Source organism: Gossypium raimondii, chromosome 10 (assembly GCF_025698545.1).
Source record: "Gossypium raimondii isolate GPD5lz chromosome 10, ASM2569854v1, whole genome shotgun sequence".
NCBI lineage: Eukaryota > Viridiplantae > Streptophyta > Magnoliopsida > Malvales > Malvaceae > Gossypium > Gossypium raimondii.
In genome coordinates, this window is record NC_068574.1 from 42,604,059 (window position 1) to 42,624,020 (window position 19,962).

The 19,962-nt window shown below is 32.9% G+C and overlaps 1 protein-coding gene across 2 annotated transcripts; it reads right to left on the bottom strand.

Annotated features, from left to right (window-relative positions):
• Positions 1–38: 38 nt before the first annotated feature.
• LOC105778088 (uncharacterized) lies at positions 39–1,615 on the bottom strand. 2 transcript variants are annotated; one of them, XM_052621832.1, is made up of 3 exons: positions 1,375–1,615; positions 1,226–1,271; positions 39–692 (listed from the first exon to the last, which is right to left on the bottom strand). In XM_052621832.1, the coding sequence occupies exons 1-3, from the start codon at positions 1,513–1,515 to the stop codon at positions 628–630; spliced, it is 252 nt and encodes an 83-aa protein (XP_052477792.1). In that variant the 5' UTR covers positions 1,516–1,615; the 3' UTR covers positions 39–627. The 2 variants fall into 2 exon arrangements, with proteins under 2 accessions (XP_052477792.1, XP_012457134.1); XM_012601680.2 differs by lacking the exon at positions 39–692 and adding an exon at positions 925–1,136.
• Between the last annotated feature and the right edge of the window lie 18,347 nt (positions 1,616–19,962).

The following is a 19,962-nucleotide window of genomic DNA, read 5'->3' on the forward strand; positions in this document are numbered from 1 at the left end:
AGCTGAGGCAAATAGAAGATGAGCAAAAAATTTACAGATTCAGAGCAAAGGGTGTGAATGAAATTAATCATTGGACTTGGTCCGGGCAACAATAAAGACTTCGATTTGCAATATTTACTTCGATGACAGATAACAGTTTACAATAATCTCTTAATTTTTCTTCCAGTAACCTAAGCCATTTCTTCGAGTTTCCACACGTACTTAGTACTTGCCTTATCCTCTGCATGTCCATCATACTTATGCAGCAAATGAACATTAGCATTCATCACGCTTCTAGCATCACAAATCAGAAGATTCCGACGTTTCACCTAACAGACTCTGAAAGAAGCTCAATTGGCCATGATTTTTAGGCATTTAATGCAAACCATTGGACCATTTATCATGCTGCATGAGTAGTTGTTTGCATTTCTCCATGGAACAAGGCCTATCTAAACAATAAAAGGCCACCATCCATGTCACTTGCATCATGATTCTGATATTTGTATCTTCCCCCTCCTAGTATGACAATTTTCTCATTGATCATTAGATCTCTTGATCATTTTAACTTTTTCATATACAAGAAGTGCAACATGAGAGAGTGGCAAGAAGAACATTTCCTCACTGGCTAGAGTAACGTTGTTGCAGCTTTTAACTTTTAAAAGAGAAGATAGTTTTTCTTTGGAGCGAGGACGAGGTTGATCCATTGACATTGTCTATGATAAAGCTCATATGAAGGAAAGAAGAAGAATCACAGTTAAACAAAAATATAAGTTTGCACATAGAAAACTAGAGATAATACAGTATATGCAGTAGTATCCTCATTGCATATGTCAAATGATTCCACTACAACGGATATATAGAGTTCATGTTGTGCATATATCTTTCAAATGTTGATTTTAATTGAAAATTTTTAAGATTTAATGCAAGACAATGACTATGGAAGAATTAAGCATTCAATAGGATCTTTTGTTCAAGATCAAGAAAAATGAAGTCTATTAAGGGTTGTTGCATTACATTTCTCAGCCAAATCAACATTAAAAAAAAAGTTCTGAATTTGTGAATTTTTGAAGTAATTTCATCATCCTTACAACTTAAAAATTTCATTTCCCACAGCTATTTTTTCCTCCTTTCATTGCATGCCTTCAAAGCTTGAACCTCTATTTTTAAAAAAAGAAAATGGTCAAAGAGCCAAGTATATTAACTGGGTTTTAATAGAAACAAGAAAATCAAAGAATTTAAAGCATACCCATTTGACAAGATTTCCAATTCCTGTTGCTCTTAATAAGACAATCCTGCCAAAACAAAATAAATAAATTGCAGTGAAAATAGAAAAGGGTTTAACTAAGGTTTTAGATTATGGTTTAACGATGGAAAGAGAAGGGATATTTTATTAACTTGCAAGGATAAGTAGAGAGCAGAGCATTCCTTCAATTGCTTCACGTTCTCATCGTCATCAGCTGCGTCGTCTTGGTGAAGCGCCGCCTGCTGTGGTGGCGACACTGGCGGAGATTCTGGTGTTGGCGTTGCTTTGTCCATTTTTATCTGTGGGGGCTTCTTTTAGTTCTGGCTTTGTGGCTTTGGGGTTATTAGTTCACCTGGGCATGATCGGACCGGGCCGCGATCTATCTGAAAAAGAAAAAAATAGGTCTCAGTTTTCCACTATTTATATATTATAAAATAGGAAAAACAACATCACAGGTCACCTAACTATTGCTCTTTTCTTTTTTGGTTACCCAACTATCAATTTTTTTTAATTTTGTCACCCACTCACCCTACTAATCAAGAGTGTTTTTTTTGGTACATTTTTGTTAAGTGCCATTAAATATCTTATGGGAGGGTGATGTGATAGTTAAAAAATTAATATAATAACAAATTTAGCTCTCAATTTATACATATTATATAGATTTAATCATAATTTTAAAAAATTAACCTTCAAAATTTACTAATAATCTCAATTTGATCCTCAAAATTTACTTTCCACTTCTGTTTCTCCCTAGTTGCCTCCACCTCGACCCTCTCCCTCCAAAAAAAAAAAAAAAACCTTCCTTTTGTTCTTTCTATTTGAACCTAGTTTATTAAATAGTAGCACACATATTCTTACGACTCATTCAAATAGAAAGTTGGAGTAATACTGGTTAGCAAGCTATTAAATATTGTCTTTGATGGGAAATTGTGAGATTTAAGTAAATAAGGGCCTATTTGATTCATTGAAAATAACTTTCAAAAATTGAATTCTTAAAATAGATAGATTTTTCGAAAACATGATGTTTTCTAATATTTGATTAAATTTGTGCAAAACATTTTCTACTATTTAGTAAATTTCCTAAAATTATTTTTTGAAAATGGGTTTTTGAAATCTCTTAAAATATCATTTGTTTATTTTCTCTTTACAAAGCCCAAAAGACAAAAATCTTCACCGAGTTTTCATATAAAGCATACAAATTATGAATAAAATAACTTAATCACATAGTTAAAATGCTCAAATGTAATGAGAAATACCATTATAATTCATAATTGAACAAATTCTAAAAGCCTATAACAAAGGTCAAAAGAAGTTCATGACCTAAATCTCCCATCAACAAAGGTTTTAACAAATCCTAGAATGTAATGAGATGATATTGTACTCAATACAAAAGAAATTTGGAATCCAAATCTCTAGCATAGACATTTTTCAGAACCCACAGCTAAAATAATCTAACTTTGAATGAATTTTTCAAGCTTAGTTTTTTTAAGATTCTTAATTTTAGCTAAGAATGCTTTGGCTTGTTGCTTGTGTTCCATGAGATAATCAAAAGTATTAGAAAGAGATTCCTCGTCAAATCTCTCGATTGACATTACTTCCCCAAAAAGATGTGAAATGATTTTATCCTCATTAATTATTTTAATGGCACTAGCAATCTCACCAAGTTGTTTTGTCATAAGTTGAATGTTCTCATCATCGACACTTTCTTGTATATTTTTCCTTTTATGCTTTGATCCTCTAGCAAATGAAGAAACTTTTGTTCTAACCTTTTCATTTTCTTCAATCTCAAAATTCGGAGAAGCATCATTAATATCATCCAAATTTATATAAGCGAAAGTTCTAGCGAATCTCCCTGTTGCCATGTCTTTCCCAACAACTACAACCATCTCATCATAATACTCAATTTTTTTTATTCAGAAATGGGGCATACCTTAGGTTTTCCTATTTGAAATAATACATAATTATAATAAGAAGTAAAATGAAAATTTAATATATTAAAAGAATAGTATATAAAGTTTACCATCACAGCTTCCTCATATGTTCTATTGTCACATGTTATTATCTTCATGTTATGCACCCGAATCCACTATCTTCTTGAGTTTTGCATATAATTTGTCAAGTGTTTTTTACCGTCTTAAGATGATTCTTAACATTTTTAAAAGTATTAGATGGTTTAATTCCTTTTTGAGCCTTCTCTACAAGTATTTCAAGGAAAATGTGTTCCATCGGCATTATCCACCTAAATTGTTTTAATGTGCCCCCTTCATGGTTTGACTTACCCTTGCCAATTGCTACATTAAAAATGATATAAAAATAATCAACAACAAAGTAAGCCATAAAAAGTCTTGATAAATCATTTTTAATTGAACAGTTAACTAAAATCTCATAACAATCCAACAAACTTAAAACATAAAATTTTCAATATCCACAAAAATTTTACATAAAAATAGTCAACCTAATTTCTAAACTGAACTAACACTTCTAGCCATATAATCATTCTACATAACTTGTGCAATTTCCTCCCTTTTGATAGCCCATCCTCTAATTTCTTCTCTCTTTTCGCTATGTAAGAGTTGGTATTATGAAATTAGACTCGGCCTCCTCAAATAATCCTTGATTGATTGAATCATTAGGATAAACTCTCATTACATGATTATGAATTATACAACAAGCTAACAATATATTACTTGTGTTTGAAAATCCTAAAATGGCTCAATATCTAACACATGAAAACATTTCTTCAAAATCCCAAAGGCTCACTCAATAGTAGTTCTTAATGATGAATGATGAAGATTAAATAGTTCCTTAAGATTTTTGGATGATGATCGGTAAATTCTTTCAAATGATATTTAACACCATGATATAGAGAAACAATTTCATTTTGTATGTCACATCTAGCATCAACAAGATAATATTTATCTACAAGTTTATAAGATGTAATTACAGTTAAATACTTTATTAATTTATTTAAAGTATTATGAATTATTAATAATAATTGTTACCTTCTGAAATTTTAAAACCTCTTAGATGTGCAAGTGCATCACTTAAAATACAAGAATCATGTGCAATATCTTCCCAACCAACTAATGCATAGTAAAATTTCAAATAAAAGATGATGGAAGCTAATATGTTCTATGTTGTTCCCCTTTATGACTACAAAATTTCCCTTTAATTCTAGGTGGAACATATGAATAAACATGAGTTCCATCTTATACTCCTACACAATCTTTGAAGTATGGGTAAAACCTTGGATTGTTTATAATTTTGGGAGGAGTCGACTCATCAGGTAATCTAATGACAAGTTGATGTAATTTCAAAATAGCTCTTAACACAATTTTAAAGTAGCAGTGGACTGTCTCTAGTTGATCTATAATATCTTGAACCAATCACTTGGAACCTTACATTTTGACCAATAATATGTAAAAAAAAAAATTAGCACTTACTCCCTAACATTCATTGATCTACTTGATTCTAACAAATTATTCATAGTAAGAAGGACACACAAATTAAAAATTGCTATTGATCGCATTCTTATGAGATTAACACAATTTTGATCACCTTCATATAAAATACTAACATAAATTCCTTCATATAAAATACTATTAATATAAATTTATCTCTTATAATCTCAATTCATATGAGATTGATAAGCTATTGCTTTTTAGATCTTAATCTTTTAATTAAAATCATTTCAAAAGCATATTGAAGCTACAACCCTATAATTATAGCTTTGATAGAATTTTGATCTATCTACATACAAAATATTAAATTTATTAAGTTTAATTTTGGTACTAATGCAGTCTCATAATAATAACATTTGCATATTAGAATTTTGAACTCAATTTTATTGTTTGTTCAAATGTAAGGAGAGAATAAAAAGGAATAAATAGATGGGAAAATCCATGAAAACATCTGTATAAATCATGAAAATATAATACCAAAAAAAGTGATAATACTTTTGTAATACCCAATTTTAGCCGGACTCACATATAGAAACATAATTTTCGAGAATATTCAATCTTAGATATGATATGCAATCTTAGATATGATATATGCAATCTTAGATTTGATATATGCAATCTTAGATATAACATATACAATCTTAGAAGATATGATTTTGTAATCTTAAAGATTTAATTTGTAGATACCCTTTAATCTTAGCCGTTGATGTAATTGATCTGTACCGTTGGATTTGGGGAGGCTCAGCTATAAATAGAGGCCTCTCCATTCATTAAAGAGGGAGGAGAGTCAATAAAAAAAGGGGAGAACGATTGGCAGTTTTTTAAAGGTGGCTTACTGTTTTCTTTTTTTCTTTTTCGATTATTCTTTACTTATCTACGATTTTAAAAAAGGAGAAGGGAAAATTGCCCTTCCAACCCCTCTACATTATTTGCGTGTTCAAATGTGGTCCTTTTGGCTTTATTTATTTGCGGATTTGCCCCAAATTTTTTATTTGCAATTCAATTTAGTTCTTTTTATATCTTTCTTAAAATTAGTTAATTTTTAGGATGTAATTATTTTTTTTATGTAATTATTTTTAATTATATATGTATATTTATTATTTTCTTATGAACATCTTTATTTTCTTTCAACTATTTTTTCATATTTATATATATATTCATATTTTTTCTTAATGTAGATATTAATAAATTATTTTTAATATGTTTTACATGTATACATATTTTTTGAATATTCTATTATATTTTCATACATATCGTACTTATTTTTTATATTTTCGAAAATGCTTAAATACATATTTATATTTTTTCACACATATATTTTAAACTTTATATATGTACATTTATACATTTTCTTTATTTTCATAAATGCATTGTATACTTATATAAAATTTATAATTCAAATTTTATATGTAAATCTTGTATTTTATTTCTTATAATTCCAATGTATATGTTATGCGTTTCCTTTCTTCATTTATTTTTATTTTTTATTTGTTTGATGATTTATATTTTATTTATTTGTTTATATTATTTTTATGCCATTATTGTATTGTTATCATTGTTATTACGACATTTTCACATATAAAATAACGTTACATCATCTTTTATTCGAATTTAAAAATAGAAAATTTTCAAAATTGAGATAATGTTCGTATTTAGGATTTTCAAGGAAATTGAGCCCTAACGTATTGGGTTCCGATTTTCTTCGTTAAATCTAACAATCAAACATTTCTCTTTAATCAAAAAATAAGAACTCATTATTGGGAATTCAACACGTTGTGTCCTAACGTATTGGATGTGATGCATTGATTTCTCGAAATGAAGGAAATATTCCGAGTTTGGGATTTTGGAGGAATTGTGCCCTAACGTATTGGGCCGCGATTTCTTAAATCTTGAATAAATGGATATTCTTTTAAATTTTTTTGTACAAGTATTTTGGCCTAGTTCATTTTTAAGGAAATTAGAATGTCGTGCCCTAACGCATTGGGTGTGGCATTTTCTTTCTCTGAAATGATAAGGGTCTTAATACGTAACGTTTTTCAGTTTTTGCTAAGGATTATATTTTTCAAATTTTCGACATTAAGACATTAATTAATTAACTAGGTACCAATTTTGGGCATTACGAGGGTGCTAATCCTTCCTCGTACATAACCGACTCCCGGATCCATTTTTCTAAAACTCGTAGACCAAAGCCATTTTTTAGGGTGATCCAATCACACCTCAATAAAAGATTGGTGGCGACTCCCAATTTTCATTTTTTAAAAGTCGACAACCTAAAACTTTTATTTTTCAAAAAAATGGTTTCGACAGCTTGGCGACTCCACTAGGGACATTTTTTTTTAAAAAAAAAAGAGAGTTGAGCCACAAAGTTGATTAATTTTTGTCTTATGGTCGAGAAAAATATTTTAAAAAAAACTCATAACATCCTTTCGCATTCATTATCTTATTGCTTAAATATTGTTTGCATTATACATTTCATGAGTTGAACAATTTTACCCTCTTAAGTGGGAGTGAGAAGCTATGCCTTCGTGAGGTTTTCACCTCTGTATAGGGTAGTGGATTGCTTCCGGGATACATCCGTATCTATGTCTTCGTGAGATTTTCATCTCCGTTCAGCCATAGGGAAATGTATTCCCCTGAACCGAACTCGATCCATATGAGCCTATAATGGGTGAGGATTGAGGAATCTGCTGGTTCCGGTACCTTTACCTTAGAAGTCGAACTTCATATAATGAACCTTAGGAATCCACCCTAGGTAGAACTATACTAAACCCAGTAGGTATCCAATTAGGGATTTTTACTATTTCTTGATTATATCTTATGTTTCTATGTGATACTGACTTTTGGTGTTTTATTTGCATGACATGGCATTTCATTTCATCATAAAAGGCGTCAGTCCATATTCAGTTGCTAGATAGAAGACTTATCATGGAAAGAGGGTTTCTTGATAAAGTAGAGGACAATGTGGGTGTCGAACTTGGTGCAAACAACTTGACAAGAAAAGGGATAGTTTGGTGACGGGCATGTCGGAGTTATGGGACTTCACGCACATTAGTGTAACTCAAAACAATTTGCGAGGAATTGAAGGAAATGCAGGGTCGATGGAGTGATGAGGTTAGACGGTTATTTTATAATAATTATGGGGATTTACCTTATTTGCTTGATGTAAAGGTAGACAAGCATTTGTTTCAAGCCCTCGCCCAGTTCTAGAATCCTGCTTACAGCTTCTTTACGTTTGGGAAGGTCGATTTGGTGCCTACGATAGAGGAATATATGGCTTTACTCCGATGTTCAAAGTTTCAAGTGGACAAGGTCTATTCGAGAGCAGTAAATGTGCCAACCTTTTCAAAGAAGCTGATGAGTGTAACAGGAATGAGTGAGCAGTGGGTTGTCGCACGAATTAAGCAAAAGGGGGATAGTAAGTGCGTTCCTTGGAGAAGCTTGAAAGATGCAATTCTCACACACCCAGATGTAAGGAAAAGGTTAGATGTTTTTGCTTTAAGTATATACGGTTTGGTTGTCTTCCCTAAAGCCTTGGGGTATGTGGATGAAGCGGTCACTGATTTATTCGACCGGCTCGATAAGAAGGTTACACCGATTCCAGCAATTTTGGCAGAAACTTTTAGGTCATTGAGTGAATGCCAGAAGACGGGCGAAGGTAGATTTATTGGATGTGCACAACTTCTACTCGCATGGTTTCATAGTCATTTTTGGAATGTGGATAAAGTTTCGTATTGGGTTTTCTCTGAAAATTATTCACCACTAAAGGAGATAGTCGCTACGCCAAGGAGAGACGACATTTCGAAGGAGAAGTGGATGGCAATTCTTTAAAATCTTCGAGAGGAGGACGTTGAGTGGAGAGCTCCTTGGTTACTTCCAGATGAGATCCTGTATAGGTGTGGTAGTTTTGATTGGGTTCCTTTGCTAGGGGTTTGGGGAGCTGCTGGATATGCCCCATTATTGGTGCTAAGGCAATATAAGTCAAGGCAATTTTTACCTACGACCCAAGGGATAGCTGATTGTGAATTTTCGTACAAGGATGATGATTATAGAAAGAAGATTCAAAAGATGTCTAGTGCGTGGAAACAGACTCGCCGAATGAAGAGGCTAGCTGTGGGTCCAATGACAACTCCTGAGTATCATGAATGGTGGGCTAGAAGGATTAATGATAATACACCTAAGCTAAATCAGGAAGACAACCAATCAATAGAAGAGCATTTGCGAGTCATTCCTTCTGAGTTGGAAATCATAAGGCAATATTTTGAGAGAAGAAATACGAATTTAGAGAAAAGGATAGCAAATGGAGACGGAAAAGACGAATTTAAGATTGGATATAGACGTTCAGAAGCTTGAAAATGAGAAGTTAAAGAAAGAGAAAAACAAGGCTGAGGAGGAGCTGGGTAGTCTGAAGATGGATTATAAAAAAAAATGCGTTTGTCAATGAGAACTGCTAGGCTGGGAAAGACTTCAGAACAGTGGCGAGCAGAAATCCGAGAAGAAAAAGACAAAGCCGATAGAAGGGAATAGAAATTTTAGGAGATGCAGAGACGAAACGAAGTTTTAGAAAAGAGTTTGTCAGAAAGCCAAAAGGAAAAAGGTGAGCTAAAGGATAGGGTGGTTGTGTTGGAAGGATGTCTTCATCAGTATCAAAATCGAAATTTGGCAAAAGAGTTGAAAGCTAGCTTGAGTAAGATTGAATAAATGAAGAAAAGAATCGAAGAGCTAGAAACGGAGCTGCAAAATTGTGAGATCCAGATCAAGCACTTGAAAGCAAACGAGAGTCGTACTAATGAACAGCTTCACCACTTTCAGAGTCAAGTTAGAAGCAGAGATCATCTTATCAAGGAAGCTGTGGTCTAGATTCGAGAAGTAGCTGATCATATCTGAGACTTTAGCGATGCAGTGACATTTGAGTGTGAAGTATGAATTAGAATCGGATCGAGGGCAAGAATTAGCTTTGTTACTTAGAAAGATTAGAGTTCTGGGTACTAAGGCAAAGTCTTATTTGTAATTCACTTTATGTAAAGGAATTTAATTTCTAGTAAAGTTTTCTTATATGGAATTGAATCAAAATTGACGCATTTCTGCATTCATTTCATGCATTGCATTGTTTCATATGCATTAAGAAATACATCAAGGGATTCTAATTAATTTAAATCACTCCGCAGTTAATCTGGAAACCAACCAACCTACCAAACACCATTACGGTACTCGATCAAAAACTAAGGATATGGATCAAAGGATGGAAAGACTAGAACAATCCCAAAAGGAAATGCAAGAGCAGCTTCAAAAGCAAATGAATGAGTAGCAAAAGATGATAGACAAAATGATGGAATCTCAAGGGAGTATGATGGCTCAGTTAACTCAATGGTTCAACAAAGGAACTGATAAAGGAAGAGGCTCTGTGCTCAATATTGAAGAAGGAGACAATGAGGGACCTGTCTATCCTCTGGACTATACCCCCAACAAGTTGAGATATACCCGCGTAGGTCCTCTGTTACCATTAATCCTCCGGGTGATGCTGCAACGCTAATGAATCTTCAGGCAGGATCAGGCTCTAACCCCGGAGCCAACTTTGTTAATCTTGCTATTCTTAATTTCGATGAGATGGTTGGAAAGGAGAAAATGAATGATGAATTGCCAAAACAACTAGAGGAAAAATACAAATGGCTGGAAGAGAAATTTAGAGCGATGGAATGTGCAGAAGGCTACTATGGGATGGATGGTAAAGAATTGAGTCTGGTTCCGGATTTAGTGCTCCCTTACAAATTCAAAATGCCAGAGTTTGAGAAATATAATGGAACCAGTAGCCTCGAAGCTCATATTACCATGTTCTGCAGACGGATGATCGGTTATGTCAATAATGACCAACTCTTGATTCATTGCTTCCAGGATAGCCTCACAGGGGCAGTATCCAAGTGGTACAATCGATTGAACTGTACCCAGATTAATTCATGGAGAGATTTGGCACAGGCATTCATAAAGCAGTACAGCCATGTGACTGACATGGTACCTGATAGGATCACTCTGCAGAATATGGAAAAGAAACCAGGCGAAAGTTTTAGGCAATACGCGTAGAGATGGAGGGAGGTTGCCGTACAAGTTCAGCCGTCTCTTCTAGAAAGAGAGATGATGATGCTTTTAGTCAACACATTGAAGGCACCATTTATTACACATATGTTAGGAAGTGCTACTAAAAGTTTTTCCGACAATGTTATGAATGGCGAGATGATAGAAAATGCTATCAGAAGTGGGAAAATAGATGCTGGAGAAAGTAGCAGAAGGGCGGCCTCAAAGAAGAAAGAGAACGAGGTCAACAACACAAGTTCATATTCGAAGACAGTTACGGTGAATCAGTCGGGAAAAATGGCTGTTAACCAGCAAGGATCATCAAAGCAGAGATCTGATACAAGATAAGAATCATATGTGAAGCAGGGTACTGAAAAACTCTAGTTCACGCCAATTCCAATGTCATACAAGGAGCTGTATCAAAGTTTATTCGATGCGCATGTTGTTTCTCTTTTACATGTGAAGCCTTCACAGCCTCCGTATCCCAAATGGTACGACGCAAGTGCACAATGCGATTATCATGCGGGAATTACAGGACACTCTATAGAGAATTGCATTACCTTCAAAAAGCTAGTTGAAAAATTCATCAACATGGGTATTGTCAAGATGGATGGCTCATCTAGTACCCAGTCATGATTGAATGCAATATATGAAGGGGTGTCGAGAAGTGTTCACAATGAAACAACTGAAGAAGGGACCTTGTCAGATTTTTGCCCTTATAGACTTAGGAGTGTTCTAAATAATTAGACTGCAGAAGAAACCCTTGTAGTATTTAGAGATTACTCAGAGTAATGTTCAAAACACACTTGTTGCATTTAGCCTAGAGGCAATAAGAATTCCTTTATGAAATAGGCTCATGTCTAAATGTCGTTATTCTAATAAAATACATCTTTGCATTCATTTTTTTAAGCCAATATTCTTTCATTCTTTTCGAATAATTATACTTTCATTCTTTCGAATCTTCTTCCATATTATTCTTTTATTTCATTCATAATTGTACAAATGATTATTCATACATTCTTTTGTATATTCTTTGGTACCTACTATGGGTCCCTAGATACCAATGACATGAGTGATACTGTTACAGACTCAGAAGTTTCTTTTGAGTGGGATCTGTGTTTAGAGGGATCTCATGACTTTAAAGATGACATAGATTGTAGCCTATTTTCAAACTTGTTGAGGATGGTAGAACAGGAATGAAATCTTACCTCATGATGAGACAATGGAGATTGTGACCTTAAGGGAACGTGCATAACTGAAGAAATGAAGCAGAACCTTGTTGAGTTACTTCAAAGAGTTCAAAGATGTCTTTGTATGGTCATATCAGGATATGCTTGGGTAAGCACTGACATTGTAATCTGAACAACAATACAATATAAAAAATTTACAGTATGTTCAAGATTAACATCATGAATGATGCATTTAGGATTCTTTGCCGGTACAATGCCTTCTTCTTTGGCTCATCATGGTTTAGCCTGTTGAAGTCAAGTTGTCATTTCTCCATTGTTGGATTTCATCTTAATTGAAGGGGAAGATCCAAAGTTTTCGTCATAGTTAAATTTCACTCCAAAAGGCTCTATGAAAGAAATTTGGTTCTGATCGAAAGGGATAACGAGGACTTGTCTAATCCTATGAGTTTAGATTCAAAAAAAAGGGGTCAAAATCAAAATATAAAAAAAAGAAGAAAAAGTGATAAAAAGAAAAAGAAAAGGAAAAGGAAAAGGAAAATGGAGAGGCCAAAGTGAAAACCCGCAAAGGGCACCTTGAGACCAAAGGGGATTTGAGTTGAAAACTCGGAAAGAGCGGCTCAAATATTGATCGGAATGGGGCACGAGGTGATTAGAGCAACTTAAATTTTAACCAGATTGGGGCATGTGGCAGTCTTGCTATATCTGAATTATCAGGAAAGAGTAGGCAACACGTTGAGGCATCGACAGAGTACTGTAAATCTCTCAAACACATGTCAAACTCAGAAGGGTCTTTAGAAAGTTTGTATAGAGAAGTTCAAGCTGCGATATCTGGGGCACCTCGTCTCCATAATATTTATTTTGAATTTGTTGTTCTTGGAATACTTCATTCTTTTCCAAGATACATTCTCAATCTATTTCTTTATCCTTCTTTACTATTTTTGATAATTTATTCCTTTCGAGCTATGCTCAGAACTAACTTTATCCTTATCCATTGTTATGACCTTTTTCACAAGCATGTTGCATTGGAATAATGATTAATAGACTAATAAAACTTTCACAAGAGAAGTTTTGCATATTACTCTATAAGTTTCTAAATAATACAGGAGCCTGAAACATGACTATTATTTAGAACGCACCAGGTTTAAAGGTTGGAAATCTGAAAAGGAAGAGTCTAAACTAGGACTTTCTCTTTGGATTTTGTTGTCAAAAACATTGGTTGAACCAAATTATAAGATGTCGTGTTGATGACAAAGCTTAAATCAACAAGCAAGTAATGATCACCAGGCAATAGAAAGAGGCTACCTCGGGGAAGAGAGCTTTCATTTGCGCATGAGCCTTTGGTACGACACCCTGGGAATGGTGTAAGAGACCAGAAAGATTTAGATGGTACAAATTTTGTGTCCTAGTGGATTGAACTTTGAGGTTTACAATGGGAGCAATCTGACTAAATAAGGATGTCAGCTGAGCGAAGACGTTATAGCGCGTCAGTGATAAAACCTTAATAAATGTCGAGCAATGATAACTTAAGCGATAAAGAAAGATCGTTATATAAAAAAATGAAAAAATGACATTCTGCATTCATGCAAACATCATTCATACATACTTAGTTAGGAGCATTTGACTCATTCTGATCATGACATCATAATCACTAGGCATAATTAGGTTCATAAAATGAATTATACAGGTCATGTCCCCCAGAGAACAAACTGGTGAAACACTAAGCCTTGTCTCCCTGAGCAGCAACGGAGTAGGCTGAAGATTATAGATCTTATCTCCCTAAGCAGTAGTGGAGCAGATCAAAGATGGCAAATCTTATCTTTCCAAGATAGTGGGAAGCATATTTAAGACACTAAGCCTTGTCTCCTTGAGCAGACGCGGAGTAGGCTGAAGATTGTAGATCTTATCTCCCTAAGCAGTAGTGGAGCAGATCAAAGATGGCAAATCTTATCTTTCCAAGATAGTGGGAAGCAGATTTAAGCCACCAAGCCTTGTCTCCCTGAGCAGCAGCGAAGTAGGCTGAAAATTGTAGATCTTATCTCCCTAAGCAGTAGTGGAGTAGATCAATGATGCCAAATCTTATCTTTCCAAGATAGTGGGAAGCAGATTTAAGCCACCAAGCATTGTCTCCCTGAACAGCAGCGGAGTAGGTTGAAAATTTTAGATCTTATCTCCTTAAGCAGTAGTGGAGCAGATCACAGACGGCAAATCTTATCTTTCCAAGATAGTAGGAAGCAGATTTAAGCCACCAAGCCTTGTCTCCCTGAGCAGCAGCGGAGTAGTTTGAAAATTTTAGATCTTATCTCCCTAAGCAGTAATGGAGCAGATCGAAGACGACAAATCTTATCTTTCCAAGATAGTGGGAAGCAGATTAAAGCCAATAATCCTATCTCCCTGAAGTTGCAGTGGAGCGGATTAAAACTTTGGATCTTATCTCTCTGAAGTTGTAGAGAGCAAATCGCATCTAGTCTTATCTCCCTGAAGTTGCAGTGGAGCAAACTAAGTAAGCAAGTCTTATCCTCCTGAAGTTGCAGTGAGGCAGACTGAAGATGGCAAATCTTATATCCCTGAAGTTGCCGTGGAGCAGATTAAAGCCGATAATCCTATCTTCTTGAAGTTGCAGTTGAGCGGATTAAAACCTTGGATCTTATCTCTCTAAAGTTGCAGAGAGCAGATCGCATCTAGTCTTATCTCCCTGAAGTTGCAGTGGAGCAGACTCAGCAAGCAAGTCTTATCTTCCTGAAGTTGTAGTGAGGTAGACTGAAGATGGAAAATCTTATCTCCCTGAAGTTGCAGTGGAGTAGATTAGAGCCGATAATCTTATCTCCCTGAAGTTGCAGTGGAGCGGATTAAAACCTTGGATCTTATCTCTCTGAAGTTGCAGAGAGCAGATCGTGTCTAGTCTTATCTCCCTGAAGTTGCAGTGGAGCAGACTAAGTAAACAATTCTTATCCTCCTGAAGTTGCAGTGAGGCAGACTAAATAAACAAATCCTGTCTCCCTAAGTTGTAGTGGAGTGGATTAGAGTGATGGATTTTATCTCTCTGAAATTACAGTTAAGCAGATTAAAAGTTACGAGTCACCAATCCTATCTCTCCGATGTTGCGGTGGAGTGGATTGAGACACCAATTCCTATACCTCTGAAGGTGCAGTAGGATGGATGTGGCTGCTTGAAGAAGAAGAGCACCAAGATCCAGCGTGACCGGGCAAAAATTGGTCATTTCTAAAGTCTTTGCTCCATTCCTGTTACACGACAACGAGCAAAGAGGGGCAGCTGTAATACCCAATTTTAGCCCGGGCTCACATATAGAAACATAATTTTCGAGAATATCCAATCTTAGATATGATATGCAATCTTAGATATGATATATGCAATCTTAGATATGATATATACAATCTTAGAAGATATAATTTTGTAATCTTAAAGATTTAATTTGTAGATACCCTTTAATCTTAGCCGTTGATGTAATTGATCTGTACCGTTGGATTTGGGGAGGCTCAACTATAAATAGAGGCCTCTCCATTCATTAAAGAGGGAGGAGAATCAATAAAAAAAAAGAGAGAACGATTGGCAGTTTTAAAGGTGGCTTACTGTTTTTTTTCTTTTTCGATTATTTTTACTTATCTACGATTTTAAAAAAAGGAGAAGGGAAAATTGCCCTTCCAACCCCTCTACATTATTTGCGTGTTCAAATGTGGTCCTTTTGGCTTTATTTATTTTGGATTTGCCCCAAATTTTTATTTGCAATCCAATTTAGTTCTTTTATATCTTTCTTAAAATTAGTTAATTTTAGGATGTAATTATTTTTATGTAATTATTTTTAATTATATATGTATATTTATTATTTTCTTATGAACATCTTTATTTTCTTTCAACTATTTTTTCATATTTATATATATATTCATATTTTTTTCTTAATGTAGATATTAATAAATTATTTTTAATATGTTTTACATGTATACATTTTTTTAATATTCTATTATATTTTCATACATATACGTACTTATTTTTTATATTTTGAAAATGCTTAAATACATATTTATATTTTTTCACACATATATTTTAAACTTTATATATGTATATTTATACATTTTCTTTATTTTCATAAATACATTGTATACTTATATAAATTTTATAATTCAAATTTTATATGTAAATCGTGTATTTTATTTCTTATAATTCCAATGTATATGTTATGCACTTTCCTTTCTTCATTTATTTTTTATTTTTATTTGTTTGATGATTTATATTTTCATATCTTTTATTTTTATTTATATTATTTTTATGTCATTATTGTATTTGTTATCATTGTTATTATGACATTTGCACATATAAAATAACGTTACATCATCTTTTACTCGAATTTAAAAATAGAAAATTTTCAAAATTGAGATAATGTTCATATTTAGGATTTTCAAGGAAATTGAGCCCTAACGTATTGGGTTCCGATTTTCTTCGTTAAATCTAACAATCGAGCATTTCTCTTTAATTAAAAAATAAGAACTCATTATTGGGAATTCAACACGTTGTGTCCTAACGTATTGGATGTGACGCATTGATTTCTCGAAATGAAGATTTTTTTCTAAAAAATAATAATAAATGAAATATTCCGAGTTTGAGATTTTGGAGGAATTGTGACCTAACGTATTGGGCCGCGATTTCTTAAATCTTGAATAAATGGATATTCTTTTAAATTTTTATTGTACGAGTATTTTGGCCTAGTTCATTTTTAAATAAATTAGAATGCCGTGCCCTAATGCATTGGGTGTGACATTTTCTTTCTCTGAAATGATAAGGGTCTTAATACGTAACGTTTTTCAATTTTTGCTAAGGATTATATTTTTCAAATTTTCGACATTAAGACATTAATTAATTAACTAGGTACCAATTTTGGGCGTTACGAGGGTGCTAATCCTTCCTCGTACGTAACCGACTCCCGGATCCGTTTTTCTAAAACTCATAGACCAAAGCCGTTTTTTAGGGTGATCCAATTACACCTCAATAAAATATTGGTGGCGACTCCCAATTTTCATTTTTTAAAAGTCGACAACCTAAAACTTTTATTTTTCAAAAAAATGGTTTCGACAACTTTCATAAAAGCTAACACATATTTTTTTCATGCAAATTTTATTAAGATTGAAAACACGTAATATTATGCAAGGACAAAATCAAGCAATCACCTATAAAGTTAGAACAACTTTTGATCAAATGTCATCAATCATCAATTATGAACTTATTTACACATTCAAACAGTAACAATAAAACCCCAAAAAGGACAAACTTGATTTTTTTAGAGTTAAAAGGATGATAACATATTTTAGTTAGCACTTAAGCATTTAAGGTTATAAGTCTTTGCACAAAAGAGGGTATAGGCAGAGTAGTTAACCAATTATGATTGTTGGAACTAAAAAGAAATGTTAATTAAACAAGTTTCATGTATTTTCCGAGGAGATGGTAGTGGCACACTTGTTTTCTTCAATTTTTAGGCCTAAAAGTACTAAGAGGAAGGTTATTTGGTATTTTAAAATTCTTTGCAAACTTTTCTAAATAATGAGAGAAGAAAAGAAAAGTTTGGACAATTTAGGCTCCGTTTGTTTCAACGTAAAAGTTTTTACGAAAAAAATATTTTCAACATTTTTTTTATGTTTGTTTCATGTAAAATAGGATGGTCAACGTAAAAGGTTTTCTGATTAACGTAAAATTACCCCTTTATTCCCGTAAAATGTCTTACCAAATTTTTTCCGTAAGACATTTTCCAAACTGATAAGATTTTGTTCACTGTAATACCCCCATACTCGACTCGAACATCGGGTTAAAGCACTGGGATGTTACATTCTCTACTACATTCTTCACTTATCAAATATTTTCTTATAAAATTTTATAGCTTTCAATTTAGTCCTTTGTTGTCGTAAAAATTCAATATTCACTAATTAATAATATTAAATTAATTTTCTTTTGTGTTACACTTTAATCATGTAATTTATCTCAATATCTTGTTTCACATATAAAATTTCTATGTATTTCACTTCTATTATTTCATTCACATATTTTCTCAAGTTTAACAATTTAGTCCTCGTCATCATAAAAATTCCATAATTTCACTTTTACAATACTTTATGCATATTTCATAATCTCATAACACATTCATTAAAATTTTATCATAATTTCCTTATTCACGTATTAAATTGTTTCAAACTTAAACTTTTGTACATTTTTTCAGTTTAGTCCCTATTGCCATGTAATTTATTTTTCACCATATAAGCACTTTAATCAAATAATTCATTATAATATCTTATTTCACATTAATTTTTCATGCATATCACTTCTCTTGTTTCAATTATAAATTTCACAAAGTTTACAATTTAATCCTTAACATCATGAAGATTCATTTTTACTATAATTTCACTTTAACATCACTTTGTAATCAATTCACTACTTCATTTAAACTCTTATCATAAATCTCAAATGTATGTTTGTTTCATTGAAAACAACTTTTATGAAATATTTTAGGAAATATGTTAAACAACGAAAATATTTTTCACATATTTATCCAAACGCCATAAAATATTAGTCTTTCTAGAAAAGTAAGTCATTTTCTAGAAAACATTTTCTGAAAACCACTTTTAGTGAAACAAACGGAGCCTTAATCTATAGTGGTTCGATCACAATTGCCTACCTCCACTACCTTGGTATACTTCAACCAAGGATTTACCAAATCACTATACTTGAATTATTACCTTTCAAGATGAAGGTATAACTTTTACAATCCCTATCTTTTTTACAAGGCAAAGATAGAACCTTTCCTTTAATTTTTGTGGCTAAATAGACTCAACCATAGTCCTTTACAAATTACCTAAGGCCTTATACCTCAAAAAACCTTTAAGTATTTTTTTTGAGTACAAAGAAAGGATGTAAACAATGAAAACCTCTCAAAGGTGTGTGTTTACAAGTGTTAAGCTCTCTCAAAGAAGTAAAATAAAAATGATAAATATATTTAAGAATAAGCACCTAAAGAGATATGTACAAGAGAAATGGAGAAATAAAGAATTTGAAGCTTTTCTCTTGATTACAATACTTGGATGTTCTTCTCTTGTGTCTTCAAGAGTTCTTGACTTGAATATATATCCTCTAACTGATTTTTGGATGTTTGGAGTCATTTCGAGGGTGTTTCTAGCCATTGGAAAAATTTATTTCGGTATTTAATGCATCCAGCAACAATATGTCTTGAGACATATAACTCTTGCCTAGAACAAATATGATTGTTAAAGCTTGAGGTCTCGAGACAATGATCCTTTAAAGCAAACCTTAGCTTTGATGTTGGCTAGTCTCGAGACAAGGTTCCCTTGAAGCAATTTTAGCTTTAATGTAGGTTTGTCTCGAGACAAGGTTGGGAACCTTCAAAATTGTGGCTTACAACATTTAACAAACTTAGAGGTTCTCAATTTTTTTTGTAGAAAGTTTAAGTAATTTAGAATATTTGTTTTTGAGTTTGTAACACTTAAAAATATATTTGAATAAAATTGAAATAATTTATGCAAATATGATTAAGGGATTTTATAATTAAGTTCGTTATATCAAAACAATTGAAAATCAAAGCTAAAAAATTTTAATAGCCTTCATCAGTTTAACTATTAACAATGGGGATGAATGGATGATATAAACAAATAACTTTTTTCCTTTTAATCAACAATTTTTTTACAGATAAAGAAATGCAACATTCCAATGCACAAATATGGCCATATGCAACTAGGCAAAGAAGAGTAAAAAAAAACACTAGAACAAACCTTATTCAATAGTTCTTGTAACACCCCAAACCTAGCTAAGACGTTATGGCCGAATCCGGAGGTGTCACAAAGAAGGATTTTGAAAACTGAGTAGTTTCCATATTTATTTATATCTATTATCGAAAGTGTTATTTAGTTCATTTTTTTGCCAAAATGTAATTTATAGCGGAAGTCATGAAATCGTTATATTTGAAAATCTCGTTTCAGAAAATCTTTATTTTAGTAAAAACCATGTTTTTCGG

What these genes read in the sequence shown, in the direction of transcription:
- LOC105778088 (XM_052621832.1), bottom strand. Translation starts at nt 1,515, where the DNA reads ATGGACAAAGCAACGCCAACACCAGAATCTCCGCCAGTGTCGCCACCA. An exon ending in CTCTCTACTTATCCTTGCAA is followed by an intron (nt 1,272 to 1,374) that starts GTTAATAAAATA and finishes TTGTTTTGGCAG; the next exon opens with GATTGTCTTATTAAGAGCAA. An exon ending in TTGGAAATCTTGTCAAATGG is followed by an intron (nt 693 to 1,225) that starts GTATGCTTTAAA and finishes GCTTTATCATAG; the next exon opens with ACAATGTCAATGGATCAACC.